General features: G+C 41.1%; 1 protein-coding gene across 6 annotated transcripts in view; it reads right to left on the bottom strand.

Annotated features, from left to right (window-relative positions):
- Nucleotides 1-25,839, bottom strand: part of dysf (dysferlin, limb girdle muscular dystrophy 2B (autosomal recessive)) — a 103,707-nt gene that overhangs the window by 5,408 nt on the left and 72,460 nt on the right. For all 6 annotated transcript variants that reach the window (XM_085147380.1, XM_085147408.1, XM_085147399.1 and 3 more), the window contains 11 exons: nt 19,292-19,420; nt 18,890-19,045; nt 18,616-18,707; nt 15,878-16,048; nt 15,533-15,675; nt 11,467-11,606; nt 11,250-11,338; nt 11,046-11,141; nt 10,826-10,967; nt 2,397-2,496; nt 26-198 (listed from right to left, as the gene is read on the bottom strand). In XM_085147380.1, the coding sequence (XP_085003506.1) occupies nt 26-198; nt 2,397-2,496; nt 10,826-10,967; nt 11,046-11,141; nt 11,250-11,338; nt 11,467-11,606; nt 15,533-15,675; nt 15,878-16,048; nt 18,616-18,707; nt 18,890-19,045; nt 19,292-19,420 (1,431 nt within the window). The remainder of the gene's footprint in view (nt 1-25; nt 199-2,396; nt 2,497-10,825; nt 10,968-11,045; nt 11,142-11,249; nt 11,339-11,466; nt 11,607-15,532; nt 15,676-15,877; nt 16,049-18,615; nt 18,708-18,889; nt 19,046-19,291; nt 19,421-25,839) is intronic.

Below are 25,839 nucleotides of genomic sequence, written 5' to 3'. Positions count from 1 at the left end.
TGTGTGTGTGTGTTTGTGCTCTCACAGCGATGGTCTTCTCTCCATTGTTCTCGCAGGTGCAGGGCCACCAGCCTTTGACGGTCTTCTGTTCAAACAGAGACACCAGTTTGTCCGGTGGCTGGTCAAGCACCTGAAGGGTACACTTCTCTGGAGACTTTGCTGGACGCAACATGTGGTTCAGGTCCATCACCAGGTGACCTAAAGAAACAAGCACACTACAATTAGAGACTCATATACATAATAAATTAATAATGATGATAACAACACCTGCTGAATATACTGATGTCTGATATTTTCCTTTTTTTTTTCCTACATTAAAATGTCTAAACTATCCAGCCCCAGGATTATCAATTGATTTCGTAGCATTCATGTCGCATATTGATTATGTTGCGGGATGCTCGGACGCATTGCTATGACGACAGCCACACATATAATGGAAAAGGGGCTTTGTTAGAATGTGAAAAAATCCAGCCACCAAGCAGATTAAACTAAACAACAATGACACAACAGCCACCTTAGCAGGAAGAAAACTCATTACCCACGATCCACCTCACAAAGAGATGAAAAGTGTTTGGTTTGTAAGTATTTCTCCTGCTCTCACACATACATTTGCTGCTTAATTTCATACTCTTTGAGAACGGGTCAATTCAAAAATTCACTCTAGGAAACATTTTTATGAATTAAAATGTCACAATGGCACATATAGTTACTCAGGCCCAAAAAGGTTTACTTAGCTACTCAGTTTAAGACGATGGTGCACAGATAGTTAGCATTAGCTTTACACTTGTGAATATAAAAAAATAACTTCATTGTCCCACCTTGATGGATCAGAATAATAATAGCTGGGGAAACATGCAGTGTAAACTCTCGATAGGGCACCTTTTCATGCAACGACATTAACCAATGATATCCTCTTGTTTCTCTTCATGTTTGTGTCCTAATGACATTGTACTAGTTATGAAAATGTCAAGCTATGATTGGTTTAACATCTCATGAGACGATGTAAAGACCTAATCACACAAACAATGGAGGAAAAAAAACAACTTTCTGCCAGGTGAACATCCATAAATCTGCCAGGAAGTCAAACTGTGACAACGACGACAATTCCCGGGAGTTTTCTGTTAGCCGATAAACTGCACTTTTCATGCAGTGAAATATTTTACAGCCTGAACTCTGTATTTGTTAAAGCAGGGTTGGAGGAAGTGGATATTTTGGGGCAAGCAAGGCTTAGATCTCTAAAACTCAGCAGATTCAGCTGTCTGTTTAGCCAGTTTTTCTGAATGACTAATTATCGAGCGTGCGCTGAGTGAATTATTGGCGACCCTGTGGTGAAGGGTAGCTAGTAAAAGGTTTGATCTTTGTTGACATTAAGTTGTGGGCTGAAGAGAGACCAGAGATCCACTGGAAGTGTTTTTCCAGAGTTAGCTTCAGTTTGACAGTACAACCGCAGGAAAATGGCTCGTGTCTGACCCGCACACCGTGCAGGAAGATTAACAGTCGGCGGTCCGAGCCGACGAGCTGAAGACAGGCAGGCATGGAAAAAATGCTTTGAGGTGGCCACACACCCGCAGACTCTATGAGGTGAATAAAGTCGAGCGGGAGAAAACGCTGCAGCAGAGCGAGACGGTGACAGACAGGAACAGGTCAGAATCTGGATTCCTCATCTTCCTCCTTGTCTCTCACCGCAGAGGGACGCTCCGTCCGCAGACTGTCATCCTCCCTTCTTTGGCAAAAATAAAGAAAAGAAGCTGAACCCATGCAAGGGGAGCGAAAGGGGAGAATCTCGGTGGTAAGTTATTTTAAGGGAATGGGCTGGGGCAGTGTTAGGGGTGAAGGAAAAGCAGAATTTGGACAGCTTGAGACTCGGGAAAAAAAATATAAAAGCAGAAAAAGCAGCCCCTCCCTTGCTGTAAAATGTGCAGACGCAGTGGAAACGGGCGAGTGCTAATTCTAAAGATAAATGTTATCACAGTAGCTGTTCGTACATCGCACATATGGTTCCCTGGATATATTTACCTCTAAACCTTGAGCCAGAAATGAGGGGAAATCTGTCTAAATGTCATACACAAATGAGTTAAGTGCATTTCAACCATCCAAAGTCGAGCGCATGTGTTTCTGACCTGGAGAATACGGATCCATTTACACGTTTTACAGTAACTCAACGAACAGAAGAAATGGCTTTTATTCCGACTTTGATCTCACTGAAGTTTTGTGAAGGAAATCCAATTATGTTTTTACCACACATCATGGGTCTAAAATCTCTGGGACCAACCAGCTGTGACAGCAGGATGAGATAAATCATGATTTCTTTTAAAGACCTCACCTCATTTATCACAGTAAACACAATGTGGCACGCCAGAAAAACAAACACAGACAGTCAAAGTGATGGTTTTTACCTAGGTAGTCGTCAAAGGAGAACTTGTCGTTGTCCCAGATCTGAATGGTCAGTTTAGGAGCCAGTTTAGTCTCGGCTTTATCCAGACTCCAGAAATGTTCCTGCAGACAAACAGAAGGCAGAAAATGGGAAACAGCTGCAATTTCATAACACCAGGTTCCTTCTTTCAATGATAGATCCTCAAAACATGAATTCTGATTCATTTTGTTTATTCTTGTACAGAGGTACAGGGTCAACACTTGGGTTATAGAAGCCCTGAAAGAAGATCTGCCTTTTTATTTATGTCCATTAAAGACTGAAACAACCGCTTGGTGCTTGGAAAACATGCCAGCTGACAAGGCTGTTTTCAGAGAAAGAAGGAAACGTTGAAAGAAAGAAAGGAACTCAAACAATACATGGAAAAATTACAGAAAAAAAATATTTAAAAAAAATCATCTATAAATGGGTTATATGGAGATATGGAGCAAATACATTGTGATATGAAATGGAAATTATGAAAAGATTTAAGAATACATTTGTTTACCTAAATATCATAAACCTATTTCTCCTCAGCTGTGTCCATTCCAGGCTGAGAAAAAAATACATAATGCTGGAGGTACCAGCAGGTTTATCACATGGAGTTTGGGAGGGTTGTCACCACTCATGGCTGCACTGACTACATCACTGGTGGGGATTCAGAGCTCCACTTTGTAATTGCTGTGTGAATCCAGTCCACTAGAGGTGAAAGGAATCAGTGAGTGTGTCTGACTTTTATGCGTGTAGGGAAGATCTAATCCAAATCTGCGCTTTATTTTTTTCACAATAGCTATGAAAAGTTTTTTACAGTAGCTATCGGTGTAGCATCCACACATTTCCAGCAAGTTATGTGCAACACCATTGTTTTGTATACCTGACATTTTGTAGCTTACATAATGCAATTTTAAGATTTAGCATTGAGGGCACAAAAAGAAAACCATGCACCTTTAATATAATATTTGTTTTCTAGCACGAGCTAACCATGCTAACGCGTTGATGCCGTGTAGCCCCACGCGCGGGGTAAGCTCGTTAACGGAGATTTGCCGCGTTAATGCAGTTATGGTGTTAACGTTATTTTAACAAGAGTAACGCTGACAGCACTAAAATATCTATCTATCTATCTATCCCGATGAACTCTCTTTCAGGTCCATTCCTCTCACACTCAACCCTTCTTCTTCCATCGAACTTGGGGCTTGGTACCTAATCTCGGGTGGGGGTGATGATAACTCCCCCCTGACCCGTCATCCTGGCTCCCCTTGCTGTAGAATTTGTGTTTGGTATTGAAGGTTTCATAGGTCCTTCATCCTATTCATGTAGCCCCTTCCGCTGGGGTTACACATGTACTAACATTCCCACAGCGAGGTGTTCTCATAACTTGCCCACTTGTGTCTTCTTGTTCCAGTAGGCCAACTCTCATCAGTGTGTCCTGGTATCCGTGTAGTCTTACTACTACCACCACTATCCAGCTACTCAGCAGCTGTATATCTATTTTAAAGGAGCGATAGAATAAATCTTTTGGTCAGTGTTACTGGTTTTAATGTCGCTCTTAATGACCTGCTATTGCATATGATTCACATGTGCTCACTGGTTTGTACTGAATATTTGGGTTTCTACTTGTTATGCGATTTGTTGTAACTTTTGCTGCCCTATTGACCAGTTCTCTCTTGGAAATTAGATTTCAAATCCCAATGAGACTTTTCACCTGTATCAATAAAGGATAATAATAATAGAAGGTGATTTACCTTTAAAAGTCTGCTTCATTCTTCTCTAAATGTTCTCAAATTGTGCTGAATGATGTTGCAGCCACTCCATCAACACAGGTCTCACTGCATCTCCACTTCCATACTGGAAATCTGTGTGTGTGCGTGGTGTGTGTTACAGTATAGCTATTATGGCCTCTGGTAAATTCACGCCACACTGGCAGACAGAAACTGATCCCGTCTCACCTTTGTGCTAATGGGCTTCACTGTGCAGCTGCTGCACATCAAGTTCCTCTCTTTCTCTTTCCATTCGCTCAGTCGTCCTTTTTATCTGCGTGTGAGACTTTGTTATGCTGACATAAAGTATGGCTTTTCACAGCTGAATTAAAATTACCCCCCTCTGTGATTTGCAGAATACAACAGCATGTTGCTGTTACTTAATATAGCAAGGAGATTTTCCACAAACAAAAAGTTGCACTTGACAACCTCTGAATGCAAATATTAATTTTCTCCCTCTGACTCTTTCGTGTCTGTTACTGTGGAGCAATGATCCCAGGATCTGTTCATTCCTTTTCATGCTGGTGTTGCGGTGCCATCATGGTGGCACCATGGAGGCAGGACATTCCCCCCACTCAGTATGATCAGGTCGAGGGGGCAGCAGGTTTTAGTCTGAGACCCTCGTTCAGGGGCTGAATATTGTTTTAAATGACCTGAAGGCATGAAATGCTGACCCACTGACTGGATAACAGAGTTGATGACATTTGTGGACTGGTAGTTCCTCATGTGGACACTAGAGGCTGGCTCCCAAAGTGAGTCCATATCCAGAAACTGTTGTTTTAAAACATTGAACTAAAAACCCCAAACAAAAACAAACATATTTGCAGTGTGCTACAGAAAAAACACAAATACTTTTGGATAGTTTGTTCCTTCATGTTATGTTAGGTGAACATTTTTATAGCTGAGAGCAGACATTTGAATTTAGCTTTTGTCACCCGTAGGAAAGAAGAAGAAATTACACATATGTTTTCTGTGTGCGGCACTGTATACTTCCTCGCCTCTTTTTGGACGTAGCTGTCACTGGGTGGCAAATTCTCCTAGCGACAGAGAGGAAACCTCTCACCAAGTGGTTGTGTGATACATACAACGGAACCCCGACTTACGAAATTAATTTGTTCCCAAGGGTCTTTCGTAAGTCGAAAATTTTCGCGAGTCGAAGCACCGATCGCGCCTTTTGAGTGAGGCGATGCTGAACAATGGGCTATAGGCTAATTGCTAACTAGAACAACAATACGTCGTTCAAGTGGAACAGCGAAGCGCAATTACGAAAGCCAAGGGGTTGTCACATGATTCGGAAGGCATTGTGGGCATTGTAGGCTTAGCCAATCAGAGCCAGCGGATTTCGTTACGCGAGCATTTTGCCATAACACGGGCAGAAATATTGCTGTTCAGTACCTTCAAAACTTGAATTTTTCATTAAATGGGGTATTTGTAAGTCGGGGTTCCACTGTATATTTTCTTAGCATCTGGAGGGACAACTCGGAGGCCAGTTAGTTGAATAGAACAACAGACCTTTATTTACTGTTAGCGGAACAAGACCACAGAAGCCAGGTCTCCACAGCTCTACTCTGTCCGTACATACACGTGCCAGGGTTAGGTAGTCGCCAGCGCCAGCCTGTTACAGTAAACACACTACACCCTCTGTGTGTGCGTGTGTCGCTCCTAAAGCTTTGTAAGCTCCTTGGCTCACTTCATCCACAAACTCCATCCAAGTTATCACTTCACAGCTGTCACAAGTCAGGGTGGGACGTCTATATGTGTGTGTGTGTGTGTGTGTGTGTGTGTGTGTGGGTGTGTGTGTGTCAAACTGCTGTCTGCAGTATCTAGCAGCAGCAATCAGCAGCCATCAGCTTGTCTTTTAGTGCAGAAACTCGTTTTGTCTTCTCTCCAACTTCCTTGACTCATCGTCCCCTGTAGATTCTATTTGAATTGATGATGGAGCTGAACTACATACAGCATAAATAAATTCAGCTAGTGTGCCTTTGTTCTTTGGGCATTGTCACGTTTCAGTAACAAAACAATTATACTTACAGTGGCAAAATTTCACAGGTGTGTAAATGTCTTAAACACTGTCAAAGAGTTTGATATGGAAAATCTGTGCAAACAAGGCATGCACGGGAAATCAATTTCAAAATAGTTAATTAAAGAATTTGAAACACCTAAAACAAAAGCACTGGAGCAATGTTATTGGTCAGTCGTGCTTCAAAGGGCGGTAATATTTTCAAACTGCTGGTGTGCCTACAGGGTGTAGCTCAAGTGAGTCTCCAGTGGAGCCAATCAAAAAGAGTCAATGTGCTTTCTCTTTCTGCTCCCTGTCAGTACTCTCTCTTCAGGATTTTGGATCAGCTGATGGTTTTTCAGTATTTTAACCTGAACTAACTAGTTTTTCAGCATCACTCTGAGTCAGTAAGTTTCTAATTTTAGAGATGTTGCACAAATGCACATATTTGTTGCAGACATTGAAAGACATATCCTCGTTAACAATCCCAACATCCTTCTCAGCCTTACTGCAGGCCAAGGTAACGCCACTGATTGTGAAGAAAAATGGAGAATATTCCAGTTTGGATAAATTTGTTTGCTTTCACCGGCGAGCAATGCTGTCTTACTAATATACTTGATCTGCTGCTAGGAAAATATTTTAATGACCTCTGTTAGTGATGTTAATGGGCCTGTGATGCTTAATAATGCCTCTTATAATGCCTCGTCTCTTGTTTGCACCGAGGAATACAAATGATCGATTTAACACTGGTATTGGATCAGTTCTCCATACTGGGAGATACCTGTATCAGATTTAAGCTGGAAAAACTCAGATCAATGCATCCTTGCCTGATGTACTCATGGGAATCCAGCTCCCTTACAAGACTACCCAGAAATCTGATTCAGTTTGTGTGGATGAAAGGTTTTCAGTACAACAACATTTCATCACTCATCCAAATGGACGAGTGATGAAATGTTTCTCCCGCTGAAAGTGTGGTGTTCAGACAAACTGAATCAAATCTCTCGGATTTTTTTACCTGGATTATTGAGCATTGAGGCTACATTTCGTCCGCTGTCCTCCCATTATGCAAATGATCGGTGAGGCACCAAAGGTTTTGGCAATCCAAAGTGTTAAAATTCAGGGAAATCTCCCCAAAATGACTAATCTGTTTTTGTTTTTTAATTAATTTGCCTAGAAATCACATTCCCAGTTACCACACAGAATTGTGCATTGACAGCTCCGTCACTACTTGACTTTCAGTCCTTTGGTTTATGTGCGAGTCAATCGGAGTGGGTTGGAGTTCTGGTCAGAAACAATGAGAACACTTCAGATATCACACTGCGCTGTGAGGGAACGCGAAAGGTATATTTAAATATTTTAATCGTTAAACTGAATGATAGATCGACATTTCAATTGAAGGCTGAATTTTAAGGATGAAGTCAGAAAAACAGACGTCATGGTGACATGGTTGAACTAATCAAGCTGGAAAAGACAACAAGTGTGACTTTTCCTTCCACACACCCCATCCGACCATCACACAGCAAGACTGCAGAGTGTTGATAGCGCCGCTGATTTGTTCCTGTGACTCAGTGATTATATCACCAACCGCTGAGGTTTCTGGCTTCATAAACTCAGTTTCTGGCCGCAGCTCTGTTTTCGAGCTGAGGCTCTCTCCGCCCAGCGGAGTTTTTCATTTAAAACTCCCTCTCGTCTGTTCAGCCGCTCGCTGATTGAAGATGCTGCTGCAAGCGAGAGAACGCCGTCGTAAAACATGTCGGCCGCGAGCGGCTAAAGAGCCTCCGGCTCATGCCAAGAAAAGCAAATGACAGCCGTGTTGTTATTCCAGTTTTCGGGAGTGATGTTATTTTAGCTCTTCACTCAGTGTTATTGTTGAGTCTCAGAGATTCAACAACATTTAACTCACAACTCTTTCTTGTTAAATTGTCACATCATTATTTTTGTTAACTGAAGGCCACAGTAGATTCATTAGCGGACTCTGGAGGGACGACCCCGCCTCAGAAATTCCCCCTGACCGAACTTTGTGCACTGGCTCATGTTGGGTGTGATGGTTTTGCCACATGTCTCCAGCTCATAGAAACTAACTGGTGATAAGATTCAACTAATTTTGAGGATGTTTTTTGGGCAAGGGGCTTGTAGCGAGGTTTTGTTTCATTATAACTGAACAAGTTTACAGTTCCTGTTTGCAGGAACTGAATGTTATCAATACATAGGCTGGAGTATGCGTGTAAGGAGGTGGGGGTTTCTTCATCCGGATATTTTCAGGTCAGACAATAAATTTTCTGCATATTTGCAAACTTTTATGAATCATTTTGTAAATTTTCTGCATCACTTTATGACAAAGTAAGGTATATTACAACCAGTGTTGGTCAAGTTACTTGAAAAAAGTAATCATTAACTAATTACTGATTACTTCCCCAAAAAAGTAATCTCATTACTTTATTGATTACTTCTTTTTAAAAGTAATTAATTACTTAGTTACTTTTTTAAAACACGCTTTACAACCTGAATAGGTAATAAAGCGATAGATCTTTCAGCCCAATTCTACTTTTTCTACAATCCATCATACAAAATGTAATCAAATGGAAAAGTCTCTTTTTAAAACTTGTTTTATTAGTTTTAATCTTTTAACTTTATGCATCAAGCAAAAATTTGCAACATTCTCTGACTGGAAGAAATTTGTTTAACATTTAAACCTATTTTCTGCACATTCCAGCACATAAAATATTTTTTTTTGTGTGTGTGTGTTTACACTCACTCTTTCAAATAGATGCAAGTAAAACACAGCAGAAAATAAATAAAGTCAAAGACTCAGCGGTCTTTTTGTTCTATTTTCACCTGTAAAGCAGGAGTGGGGTAGGCGGAGGTTTACCCTGGTGCAGGTGTGCCGCAGCAGTCAGTTGAAGAATCCGCGAGTTTCTCTGTGAATTTCCCATTACGTGGTAGCGCACTCGGTGCTTGCTCGGACATTTAGGGTTTTTTCCGCTGTAAAGAGAAGTTTTCTTCCTACATCGGACGCTAATGTTTTTGTCACTTTTTATGGAATCAAACTCAGAGTAAGGTCAGTACTTCCACACTTTAAACGCTGCACGCTCATACTCTCTCGCGCACTCGATATATTATCCGCTGTTGATCTGCACACAGCTGTTGTCACGAACATCGCACTCGCTTACGTCATTGTCACGAGACATTCTCGCAAAAAATTTAAAAAATCACGGTTTTAGTAATGCAGTAACGCAGCGTGCTTACGGGAAAGTAACAATAATCTGATTACCTTTTTTGCAATAGTAATCCCTTACTTTACTCGTTACTTGGAAAAAGTAATCGGATTACAGTAAGGCATTACTTGTAACGCGTTACTGCCCATCTCTGATTACAATACATCTCAGGCATTCCTTCCAAATATGTGTTGTTCTATAGCAGCGGTCCCCAACCTTTTTTGTGCCACGGACCTGTTTAATGTCAGACAATATTTTCACGGACCGGCCTTCAAGGTGTCGCGAATAAATACAACAAAATAAAATGATATGACCAACACAAAAAATGCAGCGTCCTCCTGAAATGTGGGAACAACATTGAGAGTAACATCCTCTGCCCCTTAATGCTCTCTGGTCACTATGGTAACATGTAAATAGTTCTTTCAAAATAGGACTCACAACTACAACACAGGAAAAGACCCAGGGAAACCGAGTTAACAATAAAAACCCTGAAAACCATAAATTTCACACCCAAGCCTCAAATCTTGCGACCCGGTACCAAGCGACTCATTGACCCGTACCGGTCTGTGGCCCGGGGTTTGGGACCGCTGCTCTATAGAATACATTTTCTATAATAATTTGCACATTATTTCTGCATTTCTGTAGATCCCACCTCAACCCTAACCCTTGATGCCTGTGAATATTTCATTATTGTAACAAACTATAAACACCTCATTATCCCTGTGTTTTGATGTTCAAAACTTCAAGTATGTCAGGAATATCTGTGCTCCAGGATGATTTTCAGGAATAGTATTAATTTAAAATGTTATTGAAGCATAGATTAGTTAGCATAGTAGCAACAACACTACTCTTAAAAATGTCATCAGGTCACTCAGAATTTTCTCGGTTTTAAGTTAAAGTATCCTAATATTCTGACTTCTCTGTGGTTTTTAATCTACTTGTGTGGTGCGCTGTGAAGTACATGTGCTTTAACTACTGAGGGGTAGCTCGTCCCTGCATTTCCTCTACTTTGGTGGTCAGATGCTAAAATCAAACCCTGGCGAAGTTACAACAAGCTGGATGGATGGCATTTCCAAATGAGAATCCTCACATTAACTTGAAAGGTTAGTTCACAGAAAGTGCATTAGTTACTCACCACTTACTGAATGGGAAAATGTAGATTGGTAGCCTAATTGTATCAGTGTCCAAACACAACTTTCAAAGCCCAGTATAAGTATTCCCAGAACACCTTTCTTTCAAACTTTTCAACACTCGTCTCTTCGTTGGTTTCTAAACCGCATATGCAGCATAATAAATTATTGTCAAGTGATTGCTAAATTTAGTCTTAAAGATCATGACGATGACATGAAATCACAGCCTCACCACAGTGGATTTTATGTCCCAGTGGGTCTAATTTATTCAAACCAAACACTGGGTCCTTCGCTGTATTTGGGCTCGTTGTTACCTTTTTGTCGACGACGCACAGCTGCTCTGCTGGTAAGTAGTTGAAGGGAAACAGGAATCTGTAGTTGAAGTTCCCCTCTCCTCCCAGAGAGCGGTAGTGGACGTCTGTCTTCTGCTTGTTGTGTTCATGTCCGTCGAGCCAGCTGAAAGACAGAATCAGTTATTATGACCCTCACCCAGTTTATTTAGCTTTATTTTGAAGTTAAATTTGCTCCTCTTACCCTTTGACATAAATGTCGCTCATCTTCTCCCCGCTGATGCTGACATCATCCAGGATGACATCACTGGTGTTCCAGATGATGCAACGCAGGAAGAACCTGAAAAAAAAAGATTCAATTACCTCAGATACTGACTGACTTGTTTTGGTTGCCAGAACGGGAAATGGATTTGCCTTTCTTGACATATTTGTGTGTTTGTGTTCCTACTTTTTGGCCTTTCGTGGCGTGATGTTGAACGGCGGTCCAGGTGGTCCCAGAGACTTGGGGAAGAGGTCAACCCACATCATCAGACGCCCCTGACAGAGAGCACCGACAAGCAAACAAAAGGTAAGAAAATGCTTTAGAAAAAAAAAAGTGGGAAAGGATAAAACTGAGAAGGACTTAAGCACACACACAAGTGCAGGATTGTGTGTGTGCGTGCTACCTGCTCTATGTCAGGTTGGAGCGGGCTGTAGAGTGGTCTGGTTTCCACATGTTCGGATACCAATCCCAGTTTTCTCAAGATGTGAAGGGACAGTCGCTCCTTAATTGGGCCAAGATGACGTTTGGACACATTTTTGTCCTCTGAAAACATGACACACACACACAGAGAGACACACACACACGCAGAGATTAGGGTTTAAGTACAGGACCGGGCCACTCAAGAGTGGAGAATGGAAATCCAGAATACTGGGCAAACTGGGAAGCAAGCAGGTCACTTAGGAATAATTCATTATTCATACGCACATACACACTTAGTGAGACACTAACACACTCTAAAGCATTGGTTGTTCTCTCTGCATCACAACCAAATGAGGAAAATCTTCACGGCTTCCAAGCAAAATGAAAATATCAAGCTAACGTCAAAAGTTTATGACTGTAAACTTGGAGTCACCTCGGCTGTAAGAGGAGAGGAAGGAAAGACTGAGGAGGCAGAGGAGAGGAGGGGAGATGTGAAGATGAGAGCAGAGGAAAATGAAAGAGGAGCAAAGCAGAAGGACGAGACTAGGCAAAAGCACAGAGGAGGGATGAGACGAGGTGAATAAGAAAGATAAAAAGCCAAAAGAGGTAGGATATTTAATTTGACTTCTGAGAAAACAAACCCACAGAAAAGAGAACAAGAGAAGCAATTCATATTAAAATTAAAAGGAAGAAAAATACAACCGAAAAAAGTAGAGAGGCACAAATGATGGAAGAAGAGCAGAAACTCAAGACAGAAGGTGAATAAAAGAAATAAAGAGAAGAAAGAAAAAACAAACGAATGTGACGAAGAGGTGGAGAGAGCGAAGAAAAGCCAAACTCATGAGGGGAGGATGAGGATCGTGGCCTTTTGGCCAATTAGCAGCCCTGTTTGATGGACAGCAAGCTGACGCACAGTAACCGCGGCAACTGTGGAAAGAAAACGCTGCGGCAGCGCTCCTCACCAACCGAGAGACGACCACGATGTTGACGTTGGCTCGTCCACACAAGAACGCACACACACACGTACCATAAATCACCCCCTCCCCCCCCAAAAAAAACAAACAAAAAAACGACAAGCGTGACCCCCGCACCGTAGCAGCCTGCATGGAACATATGTGTGGGTCGGCTTTGTGTGCACACAGGGATGATAATGAATCTTGAATATTTATCTCATCACTCCACTCTTCAGGTGGTCCTGCGGTTTCACTCCCCCACCTCCTTTTTCTTCTCTACACCTCCATTTTTTTAGTGGCAGAGGAGGGTAAAACTGAGGCATTGGGCAGGGAAGGAGGGGGTGACGAGGGTGAGAAAGCATCAAAAGAAAGTGAGTAGAAGGAGTGAAATGTTGGAAAAATTGAACGGGGGAAGCAAAATAGTAGAAGAGCAAGGAGAAAGTACGAAAGGATAGAAGGGGAGCAAATGAAGGGGAGGAGAATGAAAGGCAAAAACCGAGAAGAAATATGATGATATTAAATGTAAGGTGCGATTCATTTGAGAATTTTTTTTTTCCAAGAAACCAAATGTTGAGATCACATTGACTCACAGTGTTAGTTCAGGTAACTGTTAAGGTAAGTTGCTCTTTAGACGCCTCAGGATGCTACTGTACACTTCCCTGTTAGCCCTGAGGGGAGACTTAATCACAGCGTGCTGTGATTGACCCTGTGGATGTCTGATAAAGCTACAAACTACTAAGGGAGATAGAGCTTTTGCCACTGTGGCCCTGAGACTGTGGAACTCTCTCCCACTGAGCTTAAGATCTGTGGACTCAGTCGTCCTTTTTTTAAAAAACAACTAAAAACACATCTTTTTAGAATTACATTTTGTTAACTTTTGTCTGTTTTTGTTTTATACTTTGTCATCCCTGTGTGAAGCACTTTGTGATCTTTTTATCTAGAAAGGTGCTATATAAATAAAATTTTACTTTACTTACTTACTTGACCTACTGGTGCCTGTTGGGGGTGACTGTACCTCAGGTTATCTACTAATTGGAAAGATGGTGGTTTGATTCTTGGCTGCTCCAGTTTGCATGCCTTGGGAAGGATACTAAACCCTCAAAGTACAAAAGCAGAATATAGGATTCAGTCCATTTACCATGTATAATGCCTTCAGGCTTGAACACTCTGAACTTTTCCAATAAAACGTGCAAAAAATTGCCAGTGATCACAACATGGGTCAGTTTGGCACAGAATGTTGCTCAAATTGAATGCCCATGGTAAAATGGTCTGACTTGGATATTGAAGGAGCGAGGAGAGCCTGAAACAGGCGATGGCTCCAATCAGGTTTAATTTTATTTTTATAAACTGATCTGCACATGTGGAAACATGTGCTTTGAAACTAGACTAGAATAGAGATTGAAATCAAAAGAGAAAATGAACAATATCAACCCAAGAATAATGTAAACAAATATGGAGAGGGGATGGTGGAAAAGAACACGTAAGGAGGAAAACATCAGAGACAGAAAGAAATTAAGGTGCCAGAAAGTTTGAGATAATGATGAGAGTGAGAGAAAAGAAAAGAGGAGAGGACGGTGACAAGGAGGTAAAAGGAAAGTGAAAAACAAGAAACAACAAGAGGGAAAATGAGGGTGATGTAGACGGAGTGATGGATGCTGTGAAGAGCAGAATCATGGGGTCAAACTGAAAGAAGAACAGAAAAGATGAAGAAAGAAAAGCAGAGAATAGAAAGGAGGAAGAAAAGCACAAATAAAGGAAGAAAAAGAAGAGAGCGAGGGGGATATGGGTGCAGTGGGAATACAGTGCAGACTGATTTACTTGCTGTAAATGTACTTAAGGGGCTCTGAGCATACGTGAATATGTGGACGGTACAAATCTGCAGTTTTTATTTTTTGGTAAGCAACTTAATCAGCTGTGTGAAAAACTTGTTTGTGTTTGGCGGAGCCGGCAACGCTCTAATCAAAACACAAACAGTATAACAGCTGCTAAGACCGAGACATGTCCACCAAAGCTGGTAGAACGCCATTTAATATGTGATCTGTGGAGTCCTTTTACTCATTTAAAAATGTTGTACTGTTCTCAAATCAGATTTCTTACGTTTTTCACGATGGCATCCCTGATTTGTTTATTTATTTAGGCATTTAGCCATCATTTGACAGTGAAACTGAAAGTGAGACCTTCACGTCTTCTGCTCTGCCTCTGCTCCCACTCACTGCTTTAAGGTTGTAAACTACTGCTCTTCTTTGTGTTATGAAGTATTTTCCCCAGTCCTCATTGCTTAACTTAAATACTTCATCAACCAAATTTTTATATTAGACAAAGTGAAGTCAGCTAAAAGATCTCAAAAACAACAATATGGACTATGGCAAAAAGGGGTTTGGAGGTGGTAATAGAGTCCCTGTGCAAGGGACTCTATTAACACCTTAAGTAGGTGTTATGTGACAAAGCACCATCCACGTGGATGGTAGGACCCAGGGTTTGCCAGCAGAACATTCCCCAGAGCATCACATTATCTCGGTGGGCTTGTGTGCATCCTGGTGCCAGGTGTTCCCCAAGTGAGCAACGCGCAAACCCGGAAAACATGATTCATTAGACTAGGCCACCATCTTCCATTGTTCTGTGGTCCCGTTCTGATTCACTGTTGGTGCTTTCGGTGGTGGACAGGAGTCGGTCACTGGCCTGCAGCTATGTAGCCACAAACACAACAAACTGTGACTCTCTCTGTATTCTGACACCTTTCTATCACAACAAGCATCGACATTTTTAGCAGTTTGAGCTACAGCAGCTCGTCTGTTGGATCAGACCACACGGGCCGGTCTTTGCTGCCCATGTGCATCAGTGACCATGAACCTTTTGCTAGTCCACCACCGTTCCATCCTTGGACCACTTCTAATAGAAACTGACCACTGCAGACCGGCAACATCCCATAATAGTGGGAGGTTTCAGTGACAGTGCCCTAAACTTTATGCCTGATCAATGTACAGCTCAAGTATTTCATATCTATATACAATAAATGTATCAATATAACAAACTGTATAGATTTATCATTGCACGTGTTTATATACTTCAGTTGAATTGTGAGGAATGGTCACTCACCGAGGTCGGCAGCGATGTATCGTTCTCCTTTGAAGCGGACTGCTTCGTCTTCATAGACTGGCTTCTGCAGATTTCTTCTCTCACAGAATCTGTATAGCAGCTGCGTGGGTGTCAGCTGGTCTCGCCACTGGTTTACTCCAGATCTAACAGGTGAGAGACAAAAAAATAATATAAATAAAGTTTTATTTATTTTGTTATATCTGTCTATAATCATTGTCACAAAAAAAGGTTTTGTTCTCACATCCATTTCAGTTGGGTGACGTCTGGAACAGTTCAGGGTCTAATTTTATCAGTTTAATTGAAATTCAGTTTAAGCTTAATAAACAGAAAATAATGTCTCCTCACACATGATATGACTGTGGCAGGCCACACATGGCTCCATATTTGGACAGGAAGCGGTTCTCCAGGTCAATCACCGTCTCGCCGATCTTCTCGTCTTTGGTGAGCATGTCGTGGTCGTACAGCATCACGCGAAGGTCCTTTTCCAGTGGGAGAGAACATGTGAGCTCAAACATCCTGTAGAAAAGGAAAGCAGAAAAGGATTTTCAGCTTTGGTTCAGGCATTAGGAGCTTTCCAGTGGCCTCTCACGCGTTCGTGTGACCACATCAATGACAGGAATTGTGATCGCATTTTAAATGCATGTAGAAGTGATTGAAATGCAGATACAATTTTTGTGGTTTTTAAGGCCAAAATTATGTCCTGAACATGCAATGTCAGATAAAACCTCCTGGAAAAGGAGCATAAATCTGCACATCCACTTGAAGGAACTTCTTAAGTTTCACTCCTGTGACGAGTAATGTGTGCTGGTCTGCTAGGACATTTGTCAAGCCTATCCCCCTGCTGCTGTCTTCATGAGTCTATGGAAAGACATTTTAGCAGAACTCTGGTGTGCACTGACTTGTCACACTGACTGAGAGCAGTTTACAGCCAGCAGTCGGAGCTCTGATGTGCACCAAGTTTCTGCTCTACTGTGGTCTGGTGCTCTGATTGGTTTGTGTGCAGTGACCCCTACTGGCAAGAAAACACACATAAGGGCGAAGGACACAAAATAGAGTAACAAGCATACGAAAGAGTGACATAGAGTGAATTCAGTATGTGCGCTGATGGAAATAATTCTGAGTCATGTATTTAGACTGGATCATGATCATCATCATGTAAGACATTACATTTGAATACATTTGAAAAGGAAAAGCTGCACGGAAGCTGCCCTGACTTCAGTTTCCAATGCATTACGAAAAAGGCTCATGTAGCAGGCAGATAAAGAGATTTCTTAAAAAAAAAAATCAGAACAGCAGCATGGTGGTTAGCACTGCTGCTACACAATGAAGAAGGTCTGAGTTATTTGGCTGGGTCCTTTCTGTGATGAGTTTGCAGAGCTGTCCCTGTGTCTGTCTGGTTTCTCTGGGTACTCTCACAGTCCAAAGACATACACTTAGTGGGGTTAGGTTAAATGGTTATTTTACATTGCCCATAGGTTTGAATGGTTGTGGGTCTGTGTTAGAACTGGGTCAGACTGGCGACCTGACCAGTGTGTACCCCGCCTCTCGCCCTATTGTAGATGGGATAGGCTTCTGCCCACTGTGAAACTGAATGAGGATAAGTGGAATAGAATAGTTAGAGGATAGTTAGTTGGGGTTTTTTAATCAAGAACATTTTTTTTTGTTTTATGAACATTTTACATTTGATTTTCTTTTAATTATTTTAAGAATCCATGTTTTATTATTGTACCCTCTTTGACCTTTCATTTTGTCAGCTTCTTTTAAAGTCATTTTATTTTATTAGCTCTAAAAAGATAGAGAGAAGCTTGAATAAAATTATACAAAAGTTCTCTATAACACTGCTTCATGCTAAATGTATGCAGCAATCACCAGAGCTGGATTACCAACTAAGCAAAGAGGCCACCTGCTGATGATGTCTCATACTCAGCTGGTTTTATTAGTCTCCAAAAAAAGTCTATTTGCTTTAGCGACCACCAATTGATTACTTTTTTTCAAATAACTTTTAATTATCCTTATGTATAAGTTGATATTAAACATGGAAAATGAGCAAAGGTTCAAATAATAAATTCTGTATATGTATAAGTAATCCCTGTGAGCACAATGCTCGGGTTTCAGGCAGTTTTTGTCTGCTCTTAGGCTCTGTATGGTGTCAGAGTGGATGTAGTCATTAGAGGGAACCTGCTCTGTCTGTGAGCACAATAGCCCCACCCAAACCTTCTGTTTGTAAAGGACATCCAATCACAGGAAAGTTAGCTTAACAAGGAGGTGGCCTTAAAATGAAGGGCAGTAAAACAGCTAGAGGTAAACAGACAGAGGAACAAGTCCTAATATAAGATTAACAAATATTTGCAGTTTGCAAAGCGACTCTAGTAGAGCTCAAGAATAAACATGAGGATGTGGAAATGAGCATAATCATTCCCAGAGTGCTGGGAATTTAAACTTCAGTTTAGTTAAAGAATAACATTTAAAAGTTTTTGTACTCCATCCTCAGTTATTATTATTTTTGTCCAAACTAGGAATCAGCCGGGACATACAACCTTCATCCCTCTACACATACACAAAGATTTGTGGCACAGTTAGATACAGGCTGAATCCACATCCTTTTAACTTGGGGACAGATTGGGACCTTTATACATGATACGTGACAACAGTGCAACATGGGTACACTTCATCCTACCCCTTTTTGTGTAAATTGTGTAATAAATAGTTTCTCATGGTATATTTTCTGTTCTGTATTTTGTTTTTTTAACATTTTATTGATATTAAGACATTCGATATAAAACAATTCATCAATTAACAGGAACCCATGAGTAGGTATTCAGTTCCCCGTGAACCATTGTGGTTTTTGGCACTGAAAATGTCAAGTAATATGAAATATGTGCCAGGGTGTGCTGGTTTACATGGAATAACAGAGGATAGAAGAGTGAAGTTTAAGGAAGCCTGTCTCTAGACCAGAGACTCTGAAAGTCTGTGGATCGCCTCCGAGTCGGCAAGATCGGGGAAGTCCAGACCTTTGGTTTTAGGCACAGATAGACAGAAAGGGGGGGAAGAGGGACAGATCAAAGGGGCATTGGTGTACGTACTTTCCAAAGACTGGGTCCAGTGTACAGGGGATGTAGTTTTCATGGTCGTTGACTGACTTCTTCCCCAGCGTGATCTTCACATATGGGTCACACTGAAAACAACAAGCTTTCTGTTAACTCATGTCATCTTCCATTTACTTGGTATCACTTATACCCTCCTTTGTAGAAATCTTTTGACCTTGACCTTAATGAGTATCCTAACCACGAGTACCTAATTCTGGTTACATTTTCTAGCCATCCTCTTCTACATTTCTCTCCCTTTCTCCCCTTATACCTTCCCATTGGGGTCTTTGGGCTGGAGTCCATGAGCCTGGATGATGTAGACTCGGACCAAGCACTCCTCGATGCCGTTGGGAGGCAGCTTTCTGAACTGCCTTGTGGGAACAGGGGCACCGGGGTCATCTGGCAGGGGGTAGATCTTAAACATGCCCTGGTTCATAAGAGAGAGGGGTTGAGGGATTGAGAGTTAAAGAAGTAGATGTCAAGTGGTGTAAAGGAAGCTTTTGAATTAATAAGTACCGACAAAGATGAATGAATCGAGATAAGCTCTAGGCATAATTTAGCATGTGATATGTTCGTGATACGTAACTTCACATCAGGCTGCAACAATGTGGCGACTAGAAGAAAATGGCAGATAGTGAGACTCGACCGAACAACTTTTAAACTTTGCATTTACCTTGAACTCTCCCACCACTGAGGGATCTTCTCCTTCATCTTGAGTCTTTCCTCTGTACAGTTTGAATGTTTGGCAGAAATCAGAGAGTCCTTTAAAATCCTCGATCTTCTCCAGCTCCCGGTCATACACCTGAGGAGGAAGAGCAGAGCGGGATAGGAGTTTATTTAGCCCTAAAATAGGTTTATTTTAATAGCTGACTCACAAGTTACAAAGTAATAGATACGTTTGGGGTAAAAAAAGAGAAAGAGGAAAAGCAGAATAAGGAGGTAGGAGTAAAAAAAAAGAAAGGACATTTAAGAGAGTGTAAAAGAGGGGCAGAGATGGATGAAAGTCCACAGCGCAACAGGATGTGGAGATGACAGAATGAAGGACATATTTTAAATTACAGAAGATTCAGAAAGGAATAAAAGGAAGAGACGCTTGGACATATCATATGCTTACTATTTAGAGTAGTGAACATGAAAACATCAGAGCCAATGAAAATTGGTGACTAGACAAAGAGAAAGAAGAAGAGGGGCTGTGAATGTAAACGCAGAGAATGAGAAAGAAAATGCTTTTTGGATCTATCGCAATCAACATGTTTAAAATTTCAAATAATGAGGTCAGAGTATGTAAAAGTAATCCCTGTGAGCCAAAAGCTCAGCCTTCAGACTGAGGTTTTCCAAGTCTTGGATCTGCATGATGTCATAGAGAGGGGATATCCCCAAGGCCTCAATTATACTCTGTTGCAGACAAGGACACAGGCAGTTGGAGGCACCACGGCTGAGTAATCATTCCTGTTATACTTCACTGAAGTCCACTGCCTTGCAAAGTGTCCACAGAGGAGACCACCTGATGTTCAAGCCTTTTATGAGGGGCAGCCAATCACAATAAAGTTGGTCAAAATGGGGAGAAATCAAACATGGATGAATTGAGGTCCAGTAAAAGATACACAAGGCTTATTTTAAGCTGTGAATCATGCAAAGCTAAAGAGCCCATCAATATATAAGAATAACAGTGGCGTTTACATCTAATTCATGTTCAGTTTTTAAGACATTATCAAATTTATCAAGTTTTTTTTTTTCACATTAGAGACATGTGTGAGAATTCAATGGGTCCAAAGCACGACTAGATTAATTTGTTTTCATTAGTGATGATTTTCTACTTCACTAACTCAGTCAAATTCATTGACTTTCTTCAGCTTATCAACTTCTGGAAAGTCACAATCTAGTATGTGAAAGAGGCAGCCAATTGAAATCTCATATTTGTCACCAGCTACAGGTTGTGACACCAGTCACTTTTGTGTTTGAAAGTTCGCATCTGTAACAATTATGATGAAAAAGTAGGATAGACTGAAATGAGCTCCAGTCACACAGGCACAGAGACTGATCTGTGACCATCTGGCAACCATCTGTGAGGGAAAAACACATATTCCCCAACCAGTTGCGAGTGGCTGTTGGATGTTAATGGGATTTGCTGGTGAAATGCTTGCTAAAGTCTCCACTTATGCAGTCCAACAGACCAGCCAGTGACCCTGTGATAACAACCTGTTGCCGGGGGAACATGTGCACTCCCAAATCTCATTATTGGAAGATTGTTGTTATACAAAAGGCTGTTGTTTCTTTCTTGTAAATGTTTTTTTCAAGTTATGCAGAAACTAAGACAGTGGTCTTGCAAGCACTTTTTCAAAATGAATTGAAAGAGGGAGGAGAAAGGTTGTGAAAGCAATGAGATGCTTTCCATTTACTTTGTTATTAAACTGGGAAGGGGAGGAAAGAGGATTGTTAGGAAATGAGGAGAAACAAGGGGGTTGTGTTGGATGAAATGAAGGGTGTACGGTTAATGCTGTGAAAGGAGAGAGGTGAAAGAGTTGGAAAAGTAGGAATGGGGGCAGAAACTGTGGAAACATACCGACGACGGGGGTGATGTAAATGAATGAAAGGTCTGGAAACAGCGATTCATTTCAATACTTCAACACCAAACCCAAAAGGGCAAGGCAGAGCGTGGAGAAAAAGGCTCTGGCAAAGCATATACAGTTAATAATGTATAGGATACACACAGGTACTAAACAGATACCTTGCTGATTAAACCACGATATGATTAAATCATATCACTTATAGAAAATGTACTTAAAAATTACGTTTTTGATATAAAGTTTAGCTAAATTAACCTTACATGAAAAAAAAGACAGAAAATAGCAAACCTTTCTCGATCAAAACGTTAAAGGTCACCTTCTCAAAATCACCATTTAACAGTTTGCATTTTATTTTTCTTTCTTTTAAAAAAGCTCAAAATAACACTTTGAACTTTTACTGACATCTACCATGAAGCAGAGACTCAAAAAAGCCATTGGTTCTGACTAAGAAATAGCTGGCTTGTTCTCAACAGAGAAAGACAAGTTTGGAAATGCACCCAATACCAAGGGAGATGGAAGGCGGTGGGAAAGGAGACGCCAAGAGACAGACGAAGTCATAACAAGGGTGGTAACAGCGGTGTCTTTGTGACAGAAGCAAAACTAACCAGTTCTGCTGTCTGTTACAGGGCAGAAGCAAAGATGTGAAATGAGTGGTCAGAGTGTGGAAGCAGTGGAGTAAGCCCAAGGTTTGAGAGAACATCACTGTGTGGATTGAAAAGGACAGTACAAAGAAGGTAAAATGGAAAAATTAGGAGATGAGGTAAAGGCTGATGTAAGACAACAGCACCCACTAGAAACCACAGTGGCAATCACAGCTCTTGTTCCTGAATGTCACCAGTCAAAGCTGTTTTATGACTTGGTTTACCAAATTGTTTAAATCATGAATAGTTTTTTTTAAATTGCTATAATCACTTTAGTGCTCGATAACTTTTAGAGTGTTACAAGCTGTGCACTAGCATTAACATTATACTCTTTCTTCTAAGAAAGGGCGATCGTGGCTCAAGAGTTGGGAGTTGGGAGTTCGCCTTGTAGTTGGAAGGTTGCCGGTTCGAGCCCCGGCTTGGACAGTCTCGGTCATTGTGTCCTTGGGCAAGACACTTCAGCCGTTGCCTACTGGTGGTGGTCAGAGGGCCCGGTGGCGCTAGTGATCGGCAGCCTCGCCTCTGTCAGTGCGCCCCAGGGCGGCTGTGGCTACAATGTAGCTTGCCATCACCAGTGTGTGAATGTGTGTGTGAATGGGTGGATGACTGGATGTGTAAAGCGCTTTGGGGTACTTAGGGACTAGTAAAGCGCTATACAAATACAGGCCATTCTTCTAGCCTGTATTAACTTTAAGGTCATTGAACACAATGATATAAACCATGTATCATGTGCCCTGCATAAAAATCAGATGTGACAAACATGAACTTAGTGAAATACCACATAAAAAACTTCAACTGACTCTTGCTCATGTTTGAATGCTTGATTAGGACTTGGTGTCACATTTAAATGCAATGATAACCCTTTAGGCTACGTCCACACTAGCCTGGATAGATTTTTTTTAAAAAACAGCGTTTTCATCTGAAAACACTCCGCGTCCACACTAGCATTTTCAGTCGTTTTCACAGAGTTGTGTGTCCACATTGAAACGGACGAAATTGCTTACGTTCCAGTACTGCGCATGCATGAAATGCAAGAAGATTCGACCTGCCTCATTTCTGTCTGCCGCTTATTTACTTTCCGGCTCTTTGAAACGTTGCGGCAAAATGTCGAGGAAAGGCACCGAGTTTTTCAAATGGACTAACAATGAGGTGGAGTTGTTGCTGCGAGTATAACAAAAGTATAAAGTATAAACACAAAACAACTGCTGTGTAATGCCCTCCGCTAGCTTAGTTTAATTGGTCACATGACTGCATCATATGACTAACATGGATCATCGTTTTACAAAGTCTGCGTTTTCACTGTCCACACTGCGACGCAAAAGCACCATTTTCAAATGTATCCGTTTTTGAGAGCGTTTTGAAAACGCTGCATTTTCCATGAGCGAAAACGCCGTCTCAGTGTGGACGAGAGGCCAAGACGGAGAGAAAACGATGCGTTTTTAAACAAAAAGGCATTAGTGTGCACGTAGCCTTAGTGTCATTTGTTTGCATGTTTCAAACCAGAGCATTAACACTGTCCTGACTGTGCCATGCCTCCTGCCTTTTTCAAGTTCAAAGATGTCTGCGTTGCTAAAACTGGAGCTAATAAATCTTACAAAACGGTAGGAAACACAAAATGCATGCAACTCCACACAGATTATTACAGTTGTAAAATAGTAAATGGAGAAATATTAGCTTTGATATTAGCATTGCTAGCAAAGCATAGCATTATCTTTGTGCTAATCATTGCGTGTTGACAGAGCATATTGCTATCATGTCTATCTAACACAGCCTTTGTCTTCATCATGTTTAAACCATGTATTTAGCCCGATAATATAAAGTAAGTTTTATGTGAACTTTGTGGTGTTTTCAAACTTATTTTATTCAAACACTGTTGCAGCTGAAGCATCATAGTGGCAAAGCCAAAGGACGCTTTGTCTGACAGCAAACCCATGCATTTAGCTGTACTTCAAACTTATCATCAAAATGAAGCTGATTTAAATGATTTTGAATGTCACATGGTAATTGGTGACAGACAGGCTGGTCTGAGTATTTCAGAAACTGCTGATCTACTAGGATGACCAAATGGAGAGTGGTTAGGAAAAAGAGAAAATATGCAGTGAGCGGCACTTCTAGGGGTAAAAATGCCTCACTGATACCAGAGGTCAGAGGAGAACAGCTGGACTGCTTTGAGCTGTAACACAAATAATCACCAGGGTTTTTTCTATTTTGCAAATGAAGATTTGCAAAATAGTATCTCTTAATGCACAAGAAGATTGGCTACAGTAGCAGAAGACCATACCGAGTGTCACTTATGTCAGCTAAGAACAGTAAATGGAAGCTACAATTCACACAAGCTTCTATTGTCAAAACTGGACACTAGAAGATTGGAAGGACATTGTCTGGTCTGAGGAGTCTCGTACAATATGATGATAAAAACATGTTTAAAAAAAGAAAAAAAAAGGTCTTTCTTAATTTTGACTTTTTTATAGTGATAGCGGGGAACTGGCCACACTGAAGTTCAATTCAATTCCATGTTATTTATATAGTACCAAATCACAACAACAGTTGGCTCAAGGCGCTTCATATTGTAAGGTAAAGACCTTAGACAATAATACATGCGGTGAACATTTTCATTCATTCTGATGAAGAAAATCGTTGTGGTATTTACTTATTCTCTAGTGGATTGCATTACTCTTCCAGACAATAAATTTTATTCTCCCATTTTATGCCAGATTATTTATTTTTTTAGCAAAGTCTCTCTTTTCGCTTGTTCTCAAATATTTAGCCCTTTTCGAATGTCATTTTCTTGTCCACCTTCATATGAGTGGCACACCAGTGTGCTAAATTGGTGATGTAACCAAAAAGGTTTTTGCAGCAGCGGGAGGAGATGGAAACAGAAACAGAAAGGTGACAAAATGAGGGGAGCACAAAGCCAAGGCTGAGAAGAAGAGTAAGCAAATTTTCCTCAGGTCAGAGCAAGGGCTGGGAACTGTCTCTGCTGACAGATGCTACCCAAAGACAGTAAAAGGTCAGAGGAAATCAGAAAAAGAGGTTGAAAAAGGTTGGAAACAGCAGCTAATTTCCCTGTGACAGTAGCAGATCTGAGTAAAGGACTTGTCAAAGACATAAAGGAAACAGTGGGAGAAAAGCGGAGGGGGGTGGGGGGGAGTAAATCAAAAGGAGGTGTTGGCACTGAGCTGGTCGGTGAAAGGGTGAAAGTGAGGCAAAGTGACGATGGAATCAGTGGCTCACTGGTCATTTCACTAGTTTCCATCCAACTGTCAACTGAATTTTGAGCAAAGTTTTGAAATGTCGCAAAAACTCAGAGGTGACTTAGATGTGTTTCCATCGGCCAGGGTGAAACCATTTAATAGGCTCCTGACTGAAAAAAATACAACCACTAGAAAAATGGAAAGAGTCTTTCAAGGGTCAATGACTATTGGGCAAGATGTAATTGTTCTCTACTGTGCCATTTAGTTTGAGCTCTACTTTAATGGCTTCATGTAAAGAAAGAGGCCAAGAAATATTATTTGACATTACAGCATATATAGCATGGCTTTTATGGAAAATCTCTGGATGTTAAAACCTATTTTTAAATGTTTTTTTCATTAGATTCATGACCAACTGTGTTGCTATGTGATTTAATAATATTAATAAATACATTTAAAAGCCTATTAATTACTAATATTTTACTTTTAAGTCCTTGATTTTGACTTTGTACAACATGTATGTCAGGGTACATGCAGAAAACCTGTTGTTATTACTGTGATGATGTGAAAGGGCTTTCAAGGCAGAGGTTAGAGCTCTAATTAAAGAGTAATAAAAAAGGCAACATTCTGACATGATTAGTCATTTGTTTTGGGAATCAGACAAGAGACTGACGTGTGCTTTGAATCCCGGTGGAAGGAAAGGTCGCCGTTTGGGCCAAGAGAAACGGGATAAGGGTTGAACAGAGCGTGGGCGATCAAGGGTTGCTCCTGGGATGGCGGCAGACTCTTAAAGGACCAGACTACAGACAAACATTGACGACG

The sequence above is a fragment of the Neolamprologus multifasciatus genome, chromosome 3, assembly GCF_963576455.1.
Source record: "Neolamprologus multifasciatus chromosome 3, fNeoMul1.2, whole genome shotgun sequence".
Taxonomy (NCBI): domain Eukaryota; kingdom Metazoa; phylum Chordata; class Actinopteri; order Cichliformes; family Cichlidae; genus Neolamprologus; species Neolamprologus multifasciatus.
The sequence above is the reverse complement of the archived record's forward strand: the minus strand, read 5'-3'. Positions and strand labels throughout refer to the sequence as shown.